Source organism: Acanthisitta chloris, unplaced genomic scaffold (genome assembly GCF_000695815.1).
Source record: "Acanthisitta chloris isolate BGI_N310 unplaced genomic scaffold, ASM69581v1 scaffold12059, whole genome shotgun sequence".
NCBI classification, from domain to species: Eukaryota; Metazoa; Chordata; class Aves; order Passeriformes; family Acanthisittidae; genus Acanthisitta; species Acanthisitta chloris.
In genome coordinates this window covers 1-15,498 of record NW_008692012.1, presented here as the reverse complement: position 1 = coordinate 15,498, position 15,498 = coordinate 1, and the positions used below count along the sequence as shown (strand labels likewise).

The 15,498-nt window shown below is 42.6% G+C and overlaps 1 protein-coding gene across 1 annotated transcript; it reads right to left on the bottom strand.

The window, feature by feature from the left end:
* Positions 1 to 4,702: 4,702 nt before the first annotated feature.
* Positions 4,703 to 11,113, bottom strand: VOPP1 (vesicular, overexpressed in cancer, prosurvival protein 1; the record flags this gene model as incomplete). Its single annotated transcript, XM_009082492.1, has 3 exons — positions 4,703 to 5,162; positions 8,950 to 9,086; positions 11,036 to 11,113. Coding segments are annotated over 3 exons (397 nt in total), but the record flags the coding sequence as incomplete, so codon positions are not given.
* Between the last annotated feature and the right edge of the window lie 4,385 nt (positions 11,114 to 15,498).

Below are 15,498 nucleotides of genomic sequence, written 5' to 3'. Positions count from 1 at the left end.
AAAGAGTGGGAACCAAAAGCTGAGGGAATGTAATTCCCAAAGTCTCCTGGGATAGGCAGGACATGGAGCAGCTGCTCCCATGATCATGGACCCCTGATTGCTCCCGACAGTACCCAGTTAGAATATGGTGTTGTAAGCATATTCTTCCTCTTCTCTCCATTTAAACCACAGCAACCCACCAACAAATCCAGGCTGATAATGTAGGAACATCATGGAGGATGCCAACCAGCAAGTTTTCAGGCTGTGCCACTTCACACCTTTACTGATGTAAGTCAGATCATTTCTGTCCTCCTGTTGGTCACACCCACCCATCAAACACTTCCCAGCCAAAAATCTCCTCCAAACAGCACCTACCCCAAACTGCCAGCACCTTCTACACCAACCAACCTGCCAGTCCTCCAGTCCCTCATGATGGAGGCAAGCAGAGCCCACCCTCACCCTTGGCTTACTCTCTAAACCAAGATTTAAGAAGGTCTGTTCCACCAAAGAGGTGCACTTTTAGGGTATAGATACCAAGATTTAAGAAGGTCTGTTCCACCGAAGAGGTGCACTTTTAGGGTGTAGAGGGAGTATGTCTGTCCCAAGCACTTATCAGGCAGCCAATTTATTCAACATAATCCAAAATAAATTTCAAGGTGTTCCAGTACCTGTAGCCAAGCTAGTCCAACTAATGACCTGAAAACCACTTAAGAAATAAACTATTCCCTCTGCTTAGAAAGCAGATTCCCCAGCCTGCACCACTCTGGCCTGGGAGACACAGCTGGTGGGAGAGAGGTAGTGCAGTGTTAGCTGCAGAGTTCATCAGGAGGCAGGGTGGATGGTGCACTGACCATATGTGGATGGTGGCTGACCACTACAGGTGAGAAACCTCTGCCAGCTGATAGGAAGGGAAGCAAATGGGGCTTGGAATGATTTACAATAAAACAAATGGGGCTTGCTTTTCAGTCTCACCAGCAATTCTGGAAGAAGGACTAGCAGCTGAAAACTGCTCAGAAACATGGCCAGGTCCATGGCCCTGAAAACACCTGAGGTCAAGAGGGTTTGCTGCATGAGGAGCTGGCTGACTGACTCACTACTGAGAGATACAGACTCAGGAATACCACCTTTAACAGCCCTTCAGAGACAAATTTAATGACAGTGTACCTGGAGGCACAGCTGCACACAAGGATCACTAGGTCCTTACAAGTCTATGAAGACCTCTGCTTATTCCCTCCCCAGGGAGGAAAGAGAGCAGAGCACAACCAGTCATCCATAACCTCTGCCCTTCTTCATTGAGTCAGGACTGGCAGTGATTCCTCAGAGTGTAAGCCAACTGCCCAGCCACAGAAAGAGCAGGTTCTCTTCCCATCCCAAAGGGCAGCCTGGGCTTGTTGCACAAGCCTTAGATATAGGAAGGACAGGCCACACCGGAGCTACAGGCAAAGTGTACCAAGAGTCAGTAGTGCCTTTTTCTCTTAAAGCAGCATAGTTGGAGATTTCATTGTAGCAGAAGGGGACTAACCCCTTCTCATGTTCATTGCAGAAGCAGAGACCTCAACGGTTTCCTTACCTGCCTGGTCACTGCCACCTCACAGGTACATCAGACGTTTTGAGACTGCACAGCTGAAGAAAGGACTTCCAAGGGGTTGTTGTTTACATTCCTGGCTCCCCAATCAGGTTCAGTGGCTCCACTAATGCATCTCCATTGTGGCCAAGCCCCATTGAGGCATATAATGCATCTCCATTGTGGCCAAGCCCTGTTGAGGCACATAACACCTCCTGTATCAAACACTTCTGCAAGAATCAGGAGACAGATTGCCACAAGACATTAAATCACTTTCCTAAGATAGATGGAGAGATGTCAGAGGCAGGTGGCATGTCCACTGCATACAGGTCTGGGGCCTCTGGGAAGGGCAGGAGAGTACCCACACAACCCCAGGACTCTTGTGGCCAAGCCCTGTTGAGGCACATAACACCTCCTGTATCAAACACTTCTGCAAGAATCAGGAGACAGATTGCCACAAGACATTAAATCACTTTCCTAAGATAGATGGAGAGATGTCAGAGGCAGGTGGCATGTCCACTGCATACAGGTCTGGGGCCTCTGGGAAGGGCAGGAGAGTACCCACACAACCCCAGGACTCCCAGCCACCCTGGGGCCTCTGGGAAGGGCAGGAGAGTGCCCACACATCCTCAGGGCTTCCAGCCACCAGCACCAACCTTATTTTGCAGTCAGAACACCACCCTGCCTCATCAGTGAGGCACCAAAATCCCTAATGTGTGTGAGAGAGGACACAGTAGCTGCATCCAGAGAATCCCAACAGATGAAGTGTCAAATCACCATGGGAAAGTTCACATAAGCAAAGCTGCAGCAGCTGGCAGCTCCTAGGGCATCACTACTGCCAAGTAAAATCCTGTTGGAATTGGCAAGGCAATGAAGAGGAAAGGCATGTAAACAATTTGCAAGTAACTCATACGGATCCTCACACAGGTGTGTTCTCAAGAAAAGACCAAGCAAGCTTGCTAGCAGAGAAGTCCATGTGTTACAAAGAGGTAGTGTCATCCATCAACACTAGGAAATAAACCAGTCAGACTTCAGGAACACTTCACCTGAAGTTGAATTTCAATGTACAAACATTTCTATTCAATGTGTCCAGGACAATGCCAGCTGTCATAGATACATTTCATTAATATAAAAGGACTTAACAACATCTATCTACTAACATGAGGTTGTTAGCATTTCTATTGACAGAAAAAGGTTGCATTTGCTTTTAAAAAATTGTCCTGTATACACAACCATACTCAGTGACATACACAGCTTTAGACTTCAAGCGCACGCTAATTTAGAAAATATATACACTTGTGATGTGCAGATGGACCTTGTATTCATATATAAAATGAACTTTTTAATCCCAAGTGTTTGCTGAGCCTAGACAGCCTTGTATTCATATATAAAATGAACTTTCTAATCCCAAGTGTTTGCCGAGCCTAGACAGCACACACAGAAGTACTTTGCTTTGTCCCTTATTATGATGCACAGTAAGGGAAAGCCTTAATTCCAATTTCACCAAAGTCAGGTATGGAGGAATGATCTCCTCCAAAGCTATTTATTATGATGCACAGTAAGGGAAAGCCTAAATTCCAATTTCACTGAAAGTCAGGTATGGAGGAGTGAACTCCTCCAAAGCTAGCTCTGCTCCAGATGACTGACTCCTCCAGCAGCCTTTGGTAACAGTGGCCTTTAGAGCTTTTTCTGTTAGATGCTCATATTCATAATACAAGGGATGTTCTGCAAACCCAGCTTTGGTAACAGTGGCCTTTAGAGCTTTTTTTCTTTGTTAGACGCTCATATTCATAATACAAGGAATGTTCTGCAAACCCAGCCTGACACCTAGAAACAGTTCTCACAAGCCACTGGCATGCACCAACAGCACAACAAAGCTTTGGCTCCCTGTGCAACACCAGTCTTCAGATTACCCCAAACCACCTCGGTGACCTCTGTGCCCTGGCTGGTGTGACACAGGAGCAGTCAGTGTACTGGCAGTGCGTAACATTCACCCGGTACCCAAAGGACCATATGGGACTCCTAACCCTCAACTATGCTATTTCTGCAGGTCCTTCAGCCACAGGAGGCGATGGCATCTTCTTTACGTCACTTCTCAGTGACAAGGCTCTGAATACTCACAAAGGGAGAAGGTCCCACGTTTCAGAGCGGCTTCACATTTTTGCTAGACACAGATGAGCGGGAGAGCCCTGAGGGCTGAAGGGGCTCTCTGTGTATTTGAAGGTGTGGACTTGTGATCACTCAGAGAGTTGGCCACGAGCATGAGATGACAAACTGGGAATTCTGGGGTCACTTGCAACAAAGCACATGAAGAGTCATTGAAAGCCATATCATCTGTGCACCAGTCTCAAAAAGTTATTATTTGCCTGACCCAGACAGAAGAGCAGATTTACAGATCTGTCACCTGAAGATGACAGAACTACTTGGTACTCTTTGTGGCAGCAGTAAGACTATAATGAAAGCTACTATTTCTCAGGGACAAAACTCCCACCAATGTCAAAGGGAGCAAGCCTGTAACTATGTTCCCATCCCTTCTTACTGTAAATATTTGCCAATTTAGGGAAGAAAACTTACCTATGTATTTCAGTGTTTCTAACTGTTCTGTCAAGAGGAACACGTAGCTCTGAGGTTATAACACCTCCCCTCTCACTACCAGCATTCAGGTCATCATCTGTTTCATACAGTCCCTCTGCTGGCAAAACAAGGGAGGCCAGGACACTGATGAGACAGGCAGAGTCCAGGTGATGGACAAGAAACAGTGAAGTCCCAGTCCTTCACTTTCTGGATGCATCATTTAAAGCAATGACTCTTTTCTAGGGCACTTGGCAAAGCTTCTGCCACGACTCCACCAACGCTGGTGCTCTAGTCTTCAACTGAGTGACTTCTATCACAGCATCTTTCTGTTATACATCAGAACCAAATTGTACAAGAAAATCATAAAAGAGAAAGATGGTAGTCACAATTTCTGGTAAAAGCATTGCTCTGCCCTTCTAATTTTACCCTCTTTCTCTGTCATTTCCCTTAGATGAGGGCATTTCTGCTGTGGGGTCTGAGGAGGATGCACATCACTCTGGGGTTGCATAAAGAACTGCTATCAGTAACCTGCTGCAACACAATTAAAACCATGATTGAAATGAACAATAAATAAAGTGAAAGACATACGGGTTTTAAATATAGGTTTCCATTAAAAGCATTACAAAGACAACTTCTCATATGTCAGAAACAAAGAAAAAAAATCCACTTCTACTAAAAAAAAAGAAAAAAGATTTAAAAATCACCCCTTTGCAAGTAACTTTAATGAGGAAAGGTGCAGGGAAGGGAGGGAGAGAGGACTTGGAGAACTAGCAAGTGTTCAAAAGGGCAGATGCCCTCCCATCTTGGTCATTTTGCAATGGCACCTTCTTCTCACACAGTCAGGTCAGAGAGCCACAGAGTCCTCACGTGGAGGATTTCACCACTTGCTCATAGGGAGGAGGTGGTGTGTTGCAGTAGGAAGGTGGGGGTGGGTAAACCGGGTTTCCTTGTGGGGAATTGGGCTGGACGTGGAAAGCCATCGCCATGGGATTCATCACAGGTCCACCTGGATCTGTGTAATACGGCACTCCAGGTTGTTGTGACCCTGAAAGAAAGAAAAGGAGAGAAAAGGCATCAGCAACAGCAGTAGCATCAACCCTCTCCAAAGGCCTGTGCTCTGCACACCCAGGCAAGTTTTTTTCCAAGTGTTCATCAGAGCAAAGACAAGGAGCCACCTTCTTCCCTTCCAGAGAAAACCCAGGCTTGCAGGGCTACATTCTCTTCTTCAGAGCTCATCAAAAAGTGTCAATTTTTGCATGCAATGGAAATCACCTAGCGAAACAAAGAGCACCACTGTCCCAAGCAACGACCATTTGAAAGAGAACACAGTGAGCCCTGTTCAGTTCCCCTGATAGAAAAGCTGCTATGTCTGCAGAAAGGAGAGGTGTGGGATCCCAGACGGATAAAGGAGTTTCTACTGTGGCTCTGACTCAGGTGTCAAGTCTTAGAAAGGACTTAACAGATTATTTTGCGGTGTACTGGATCTGCCAGAGTGCATCTGATAAAGATCCTTTTCCTTCTAGGCACGATACATCTTAGAAGCAAAGCCATATGAAGCAAAAAGCCAAGTTGAAGTCAATTATGGCTGGCTAACACAATGAGACAAGATTGCTTTGCACAGACTAAATTTAGGAAACTACGTCGGAGCCTGCAGGGACAAGGAAAGGAAATGTGTGATCAAACACAAAATTCCTTGACACATGAGGAGTACCAGAAACTGCTGCCATGAGGAACAAAAGTGGTGCACCCTCCTCAGATATCACGGTGGGTCGTGGAAGATGATTTAATGCTATTGAAGTCACAAACAGTCTCTATCTCAAGATGTAAATTAGTTTTCTTCTCTTTCTGTCTATTTAAATAAAAATGGACTGGAAAAAAAAAAAGAAGTTATGGCTTTCTTCTTTTGGTGCTAGTCTGTTTTTCCTACGATGATACAGCCTCTAAGGGATCTTCCCCTCAGTCATTCCTTTCCATGACTTACTGACACTAGGACTCAGTATTGCCACAGAAGGAATACAGGCTCCTTGAAGCTTCATCCCTAAGTACTTCGAGAATTCAGGAACATACCAAACCCCAAAACATGTTCTTAAAATATTAAATCAGATAAAGAACGGGGATACAAACTGTCCCAGAGCATGGGATGCCTGCCAAGGGAGCTGTATTTGGACACTCAGGAGGAAAGAGGACAGAAAGCAGATCAGGAATGCAGCTGTTTTCTTCTTAACACAGTAACCTTTAACGCACCACCACAATGTTTTTCCCTTTTACCTGTGTGAGTGAAGAGGCTCTGCAGCCTCCCTGCCTTTGCTGCAGCAGTGAGTAGCCCATGCTCTGCACCCATCTATAGTATCAGCACATGCCTGCAGGAGAGCCAGCCTGGGCACAGGAGACAAGTCCTACCTCTCCAAAGTTTGGGCTAATAACCTCTTCTGTAGCCTTTATTCTTACACATTTTTTTATGAAATGGACAGTTAAATCCCACCCAGCTCTGCATTTCTTATTTCCATCTGTATGGGGAAATGGGAGAGGCTGAGGTAGCTCACTGAAGTTTGCTCTTCAGGAAAGTAACCATTTTCATTGAAACTTACGTGTATTATTGAAACTTGTGGGGGCAGGGGAGGGGAGGCAAGTGTGGACATCAATCTTTTAGTTCATTAAGCCCAGCAGAAAACAACACCTGAATATCAATGTCCTTGTGGGATCAGCTCAGTAAGCATTTGATAAGTGACTACAAAGGGACCTGATCATTGCCAGCATCTGAACTGCCACTTTGAAGACCTGTTAGTATCCCTCACTTCAGCCCTGGCCTACATAGCCCCAAACTTCTTCTTGTAGGTCAGTTGTTCAATCCATTTTCCCAATCAGGCCCACAGAAAAAGCACTCCCAGAGCAGATGCTGCTGGGATGGCAGAAGATGCTGCCACTATCTCCACAGGGAAGGTGGAAGATGGGCAATGAGACATGTTTTAAGGGCTCTGACTCAACAATGAACTGCTAACCAAGTTTGGAAGAGTAGCTAGCAGAAAACAGAACTTGATTGACTACTAATTCCCATTGCTTTTGCTGTAGAATATTCCTACAATAGTAGAAAAATGAAAAATAAAAAATAAATTTAAAAAATTGGTTATCTCAGAGCCCAAAGATTTAAGTAACAGTAAAACCAGTCCAGAAGCAGGTGGCATAAGCAGATCATCTAAGAGCTTGTGCTTATTTTATATTTACCCACAATTTGTGTTCCATGAAGCATCATGAAAAACTAAAACTGTGCTCTAAAATTAAATCCAGTGTTTACCAACCCAGCCAAAGACTGCCTGTTCACATAATCTCAAGGCTATTTTTCAGGATTAAAAATACTAGTTTAGTTATATTGGCTCCCCCCCAACTGAAAAATAAATACTCTCTGTTCAGTCAAGGAGAAAAACAGATGCAGAATGGTAGCTCTAAAAAACTCTCTTAGGATTTAAACAAAGAGGGTGAATAAAGTGTCAGTTTGTGTTTGTAACATCTTTTTAAACATTTAGACCTGAGAGTGGGGGAATGCAAGTGTATGAGTACATGCCTAAGGATGCAAGAGCATTTCCAATGTCTGCACAAGGCAAGTGGGTGTGCAGTAGCTGGAATTACAGGAGAGAGAGCCCAAATGCTGCACCTCTGCACAACACTCACAGCCACAGCTGGCTAGAGGGGCTTTACAACTCTTTTCTAAACAGGCTGTCTTGATGCAGCCACAGCATTGCACAGAGATGTAATAGCTGAGGAGATAGAGAGGTTTTAGACACCAAATCTTTAGAGATCCTCCTCCTCATTACAAAATATTCAGTTGTATTTCCACTTCCAAGCCAGTATGACACAAAAACAAGTTGCCAATTAAAAAAAAAAATTGTCAGAAGAGATAATTACCCTCTGGCTTCAGTGCTCTCTGATACAACATGCAATGCAATGACAGCCCAGGAGGAAAGGTGCCTGTGTAGCAAGTGTGCCTGCAAACGTGTGTACTTTCACATTAGCACTGGCTTATGCAATCTGTAGAGCAGCTAAAAATGTCTCAGGTTGGCCTTGCTGAGGCAGGGAGAAAGAAAGCATCAGGGTGTGCACTCAGATAAAATCTCAGCACTGTAGAAGCTCTTACAGCTAGAGACAGTCACATTTAAAATAAGGCACAAACAGCTTCTGCTACAGGTGAGTCATATTCTGAGGGATTCTCCCAACTGGAACTATCTAACAAATTACAAACTTAGAAAGCAGTGTTGCCAGAGGAGCCCTCGCTAGGTAGATCCTCCTGATGCTCACAGCCATTACTGACTAGAGACAGTAATCAGACTAACAAGGGGAGAAGGACCACTTTGCCACAGAAAAACTGTAACACAGAGCACTGGAGGCAAATCAAAAAGATTTGCAAGACAGATTGTGGAAGAAAATGCTAGGCTTTCCTTCACCTCTGCCAGATGTTATCAACTGTATTTAAAATTATTTCTTCTTGTTACTATTAATTTTGGATACCTATCATTCTGTCTGTGCTACACACTTGCTAGCCTCTTCCATGCACGGACACATAGCTGTAAAGGTATTAGGAACCAACACAGAAGGAAACAAAGCCTTGTCATCCTGGGTTTCAAAACCACTTTGTACACTGCAGCTGAATTATGTTCCTTGAAAGGCTGAAGACATCACCCATCACAGAAGGTGCTTGCATGGCTTAATGCAGTGCAATCCCTTGTACAAATCCCAGAGTTTCCAAAAACCAACCAACCAAAAGCTCAAAACCCACCCTTTAAAAATGGCTTGGCAAAGGTAAGAAACTAGTGAAACTTGTATAACGAGCAGTCTCTGACCTGATGCAGTGTTGACTGGTTGTCTGGTGTAAGACACATTAAAAGTAGGTTCTTCTACTAATGGAGGAGGGTACATCCGCCTTCGGATAAAGAAACCAGCTCCACAACAGAACAAAACTCCCATCATCAAAAGGAACCTAGGCAAAAAGAAGAGGGAAGTCAAAATCCACCCACATTCAGGTAGCTCTCAAACCCAGACAGTTCATTGAGAATACTCTACATCAGCCCACAACTTCTATCAGGGTTTCTTGAGAGCAGGTATGTCACTTGAGACAGCACTCACAGGGCACTTATGGATGTGTTAGGGACATCTTTAGTGATTACTACTATTATTGATGTTCTCTGGCATGCAAAATACAAATTTAAAACTAAAACACCCTTGAACTTTTTGAAAGTTCAGGTTCATACCTGACCTTTGCTACTGGGATACTGAACTGAAATTCCAGGTCAGTACAGATTCAAACTGTGCATCTTGGATGTAGGCCTCAGGCTTACAGCATCTAGGCTGGTCAGGAGGTTCATGGGGGACAAAGTTGCTATTAAAAGAAGACTCTTAGATGTTTTTAAATCATCCAAGACTGTAATTTTGTCTCCTGTGGGAAATATGGTAGCTGGTATTTAAGAACAAGCCAGAAGACTGAAGCATTCAGCACCCATGATGACAAGCTTTGCTTTGTGCTTCCTAGATGGGATATTTACATTCTCAAGGCAAAGAACAGCAAGGCTTCAGTTGTCAGCTCCTTTTCTGACCTAATTAAACTGTCCTCATCATTCCCTTGCTCTGGTGCTGTGGAAACAGGAACATGCAGCAAAGGCACATCAGATTTTGTTCTTCAGACAGTGGCTTTCACTGTTTCCTTGATTAGTTATCCGATGTGCTAGTGACTCATGCAAGCTCTTGTAAATACAAATGGTTCTTCTGCCTGTAATTGCCATCTCATTTCATGGCCCCTTATTGGAAGACAATGATAACTGTGCTTTTTTGGAAGGGCAGTCACTTGGCCAGAGGTTATCTCCTCTGGAGAATTCCCAGGCACCTGAGATGAAGAGTATGGCACTGCATGGCAGTGAGAGTTATTTCATGCAAAGAGTCAAACTCTGTTCTTGTTTCTGCATTAGAAATGAGAGCAGAAGGAGGTCCTGTTTCCCTGAGCCAATATTAATACATTCCCCTTTGGCAGTGTTCCTGCAAAGGATTTGTTCTTAACTGAAAAACAGAGATTTACGACGTCACCCCAGGGATTGAGATACAGAGCTCTTCAGTTATATCAGTACGGATTGTACACTGAAATCCCAGTCAGCTTTGGGAAATCTCTGTATTCTAGTATATTTCAAGCTTCTTTTTCAGTGTTTATTTGTTTTAATTTTTAAGGCCTTTTTTTTTTTTAATCAGTCTTCAAATTCTACTAAAAAATGCCTGAAATCAGGGTTTTTAGGAGAGCATTTGCTTTCTCTCTACTGTAATGGGAAGGTTTTATTCAGGTGCTTTCTTAAATTCCACTCCAAATGGAATTTACCTTATTTTTTCATTATGCATATAACGGTGCTTAGTTAAGCTTTATCCAGATTACAGAGCTGCTGGTTTCACATGCTCAAATCATGCTACCTTCTTTTCCCTTGCCGTCATCTCCAGTGAAATCCTCATAGTCATAAATGTACTTCTCTTCCTTTTAATTGAAGCCTCAATTCAGCTGGCAAGAAGGTATTAAACCCTGCCTAAAAGCACAATCGTCCTTATACAATCCTCTTTTAAAACTGAGTGCCCAACAGAAATGGATGAATGCTGCCACGTGGCAGTAGCTGGGACAGGCATAAAGAATTCAGCAATTTTGGATAATAGTGGGACCACTGGTTGTACAGACTAGCAGGAAAGGTCAACGTGACACCAGCAACCTCCTTTTTCAGTGTTTTCTCACTACTTATAAGCAAAAAACCAAAGCCCTTGCATTGATATGTACACATACACTTTGCTGCATACTCACATGTACTTTACTTTAAAGTACTTGAACTGGTAATACCCTAATTTAAATCCTACAACAGAGACAAGAAGAGGACAAACATAAAATTCCCAAATGCCCTGACGTACCAAAAATACCATAGTCGCTGGATAGATAGAGCTCTTACACAGCATCTTGAACCACAGCAATCCTCATAGGAGCGACATCTGCAGAGAAATTAAGAGACAGGGACGTTAGGTGTGTAGTTGTGTCACTCATGAAAATGGCATTCCCAACCATAACTATCCTTATTTCCAACCATTCACACTGCTGCCTGAAGCATCATTTACGACACTCCCGTGAGCCTAGGCAGCAAAGTTCCACAAAAATGTTCAAGGCCAGGTTGGATGTGGCTTGGAGCACCCTGGTCTAGTGGAAAGTCCCCTTCCCATGGCAGGAGGGTTGGGCTAGATGATTCTTAAAGGTCCCTTCCAACCCAAACTATTCATTGGGTCTATGAATAAGAATAGACTACCCTTGGCTGGATAAAGTTGTCACATCTGTGGAACAGCTCTATCACTATTCAAAACCTTTTTGCATGTTATTGAATCTACCTTCCTATATACTTAATCTGAAACCACTTCAAAAAGACTGAATGTAGTGTTCAAGTCTATATTTAAAAAAGGACATATTATAAAGAAAAGGAGTATTTCTGTGTTTTCTTTCACAGTAAATGAACACTGCAGACCTCAAACATGAGATATTTGAGGTTTTATTCACTGCAACAGACAAGAATTGTCAGGACAAACCTGCCAGATCACCCATTCTTTGCAAATCAGTAGCTTACAAGCAGAGAAGACACTGACTGCAGAGAAAACTTCAAGTGTACAGTTATTTGCAAACATAACACCCTTTATTGCTTCTCAGAAGTTGCACTGGACTACACCTGCCAACAACTCCCACTATTAAAGCAGGCTTTGCTCTAAAAATCCCCCACATTTCAAATTGATTTTTCATATGGACTAGAACCATTTTAAAGGTATTACAGCACCAGCCACTGTAAGCACAAGGTACCACTTCACTAAAGCCAGCACATACATTAACAGCAACCTCTGAACACTTTGTATGATAACTGTCATTTTTCCACACCAATGAAACATGTTTAGTAGGGAAAAGGACCAAGGTAATATAGAAAATACAGTCTATGACAGACCCGGATGAAAATATGCAGATTAGCACATCCACATACCAAAAGAAAAGTGGAGGTGACCACAACTGGATTGATCTTTCTAAGGATGTTCTCATCTCTGTGCTCACTGCATATACTTATTTAAGCATCTGATCTTGGAAAATTTGCTCAGTTGCATGACTGCTCCTGTATTTGTATGCAAACTAAAAAAATCTCAATTGAATAATTGCACAGACAATTACACATTTACATGCTCAATTAACAAGCCTTCACTCACAAAATACATTAAATCACACAGGCTTCAGCCTCTAATTGGGACCAGAGGAGGATGCTCTGTGGATACATAATCAGTTGTTTTGCAAGTGAAAACAGTTACATGCTCTTCTGATGACAAATAAGCAGGATTTATTTAAGCAAGCCGGAGGATCTCGCACAATCAGTATGACAAGGTTCATTAATAGACTCAGGCACGCAGTTTGAGGCTCAGGCAGAGGAAGTTGCTCAAGCCAAAAGAGAAAACACCCACTGTCACACACTGCTGTCACTGAACCTGAAAGTGACCCATCTCCAATTTGTCTTCTTTCAAGCTTGCCACAACTGCTCATACTCAAAGCTGCCAGACCTCACAAAACTACTAACAAGATTTAGCAAGTCAGCATTAACTTCAGTTCTATTGGGACCAAGAAATTAAGCATTCCTCCATGCTCCATCAGTGGATCAACCCAACAGGAGCTTTCAAGACATATGTTAAATGCATGGACAGATTCAGGTCCCTTACAAAATGGGCTGGAAGCTCCTGCCTTCTGTTAAACCAGTGTGCATGGTACCCTTTTGCTCTTCAAGATGTTTTTGGTTGGAGTACATAATCCATATTGATGGGCACTTGACCTCTTGGCTGATGCTGCTCAGCATGGACTTTGTTGGGCCAGAAAAGCAAAGAAGGAACAGAGCCCGTAAATCTAGAAGCCCTTCTTGAGGCCATTAAGACAAAAATAAAACAAAGGGTTTCAGATATGTGAGCCGTTTATCTGCCTCCACACACTGGCTCTGTCAGCCCAGACACCGACACCTGACCACACGCAGGATGGGGAGTAGATGTAGATGCACCACTTCCCAGATCCCCAAGAGCTTAACTGTAATAAAATTAAAATTAAAGGAGAAAGGCCATGGAAGCTGCATGTACACCTCTCCCATGCCCACCCTTGCCTTATTTGTTTTGCATCTGTTTTCTCCAGAGCCAGAAGCTATTTTAAAATAGATAATTATGGTCATTCAAGCCACCGAAATTTAAAGGAGGATCTGCACAAAGAGTATAGTACCCGAATTTACTTTTTATTTTTAATCTTTACATTATCTAGACTACAAGTCAGCATCATTTTTAAAGCCACAATGCCTTAGCTTTTATTCCTGCAAAAGAAGATTAAAGCACCAGCTGGAAGTCAGAAAGGCTACACTGCTGAATGTTTACAAAGCTCCTGAGACAACTGAATGGCAATCAAACAGGCCATCAAAGAGAAGTTTCATCTCCTACATGGATGAGTGTACTTTCTTTCAAATGGTTGAAAAGAATGATGCAAAAGGATGGAAGAATCATTTTCTGATAGTCAGTAAGCTTTCTGAGGTAACTCATCCAAGGCTAAGCACTGCATTTGCTGGGTGGATCTGTGAAGGTAAGTCAGAATCACAACTCAGAAGGAAAACCCTTTGAGATCTGACACTAGTAACTTTATCACTATTTACCCTTAAACCAAACAGGTACTTTACTTTGTGTGCCTGTGAGAATGGACTTGTGTACCCATGTGTAGGAGCCCAGAATCAAGGATGACACCATGATGACACCCTGCTGTTTGTATTCCCCACTGCTTCATAGCAGTGTCAAAAAAGACTGGAAGAACAAACAGCCCATTTGCTGATACAGCCATCAGGGTACAGCAAAGGCTCTGTTGATCTCTTATTCTTGATTGAATGTGCTATGAAAACACAACACAGCTTCTGACAGTATCGATCCCAGTTACATGACAATGAACTTACAAAAAGCAGATTTATTAGCAAAGAAAAGACAACAATAAAATCAGCCTATGAATGGAGCAACATACAAGCTTAAGTATAATCAGTCTTCGATATACTACCTCTTACTGCCTGACAGCAAATCCCAGCAGAATAAGACCCTGGTTCACTAATAAAAACATGATATTTAAGCATAATCACATATATTTATTGAATTGATACGCATTTTCTTTAAATTACACTTGTGTTTTGGCTCTGCTATACAGAGAAGGACTAGCTGTGCCCAATGCCAGTTGAAGAATGAGACTTGCTCTTGATATGAACTGGATCAAACCCATCTCATACAGAAGATTTTTCTAAAGCCAATTTCACTTTTTCAAACATTAGTGATGACCCCGAAAACTGCATTTCCCTAGGGCAATGCTTGTTTGATCGATCAAAAGTTAACCCATTTCATAGTATAAGATATAATCCATTAGTTGCTTGGCTAATCAGAAACTTCACTAAGCATACAGTCTCTCCTTGAAAACTATCTGCAATATGAGTTATGATTTAGTAGTTATATCTTTTCATTTGCAATTCAGTAGAGTGAAAGGACTGTATCTGCATGTGCAACAACTTGTACTGCTAGCACACCAAGGGACTGCTGTGTCACAAATCAAATTTACAGAGCACGTCAGGTCACAGGGACAAGGTTTTCCTATGCATTCACACTTAAATCATGATGCTGAATTTCCTCCCTTAATGAACAAGTGAAGCATAAAGTTTCACATCAGGGTATACAGTATGACTCAAACCCTACAAACCAGCTCAATACTTACATGTGTTCTGTGGAGAATAGCTGCTCAGTAAAAAGGCCCAATAGCTCTTCTCCATTTATACCTGCATCTACATAGTTGAACAAGTCCCTTTTTAGTAGAATCATAGAATCAACTGGGTTGGAAAAGACATCAAAGATCATTGAGTCTAACACTACTGTGGTTACTAGACCATGGTACTAAGTTGCTTTAAAGCATTTCCCAAATATTAAAAAAATTAAAAGTTCAAAATATAGTGGAAGATTATAAAGAAAAAACAAACTTCATGCCCTCCATCTCTTGTTCAGCAACAGCTGCTATTCCAACCCTGGATTCTAATTATCTTTGATAGACATACTCATAGAACCATCCAGGTTGGAAGAGACCTCAAAGATCATCAAGTCCAACTCTACCATGGTTACTAGACCATGGTACTAAGTTGCTTTAAAGCATTTCCCAAATATTAAAAAAATTAAAAGTTCAAAATATAGTGGAAGATTATAAAGAAAAAACAAACTTCATGCCCTCCATCTCTTGTTCAGCAACAGCTGCTATTCCAACCCTGGATTCTAATTATCTTTGATAGACATACTCATAGAACCATCCAGGTTGGAAGAGA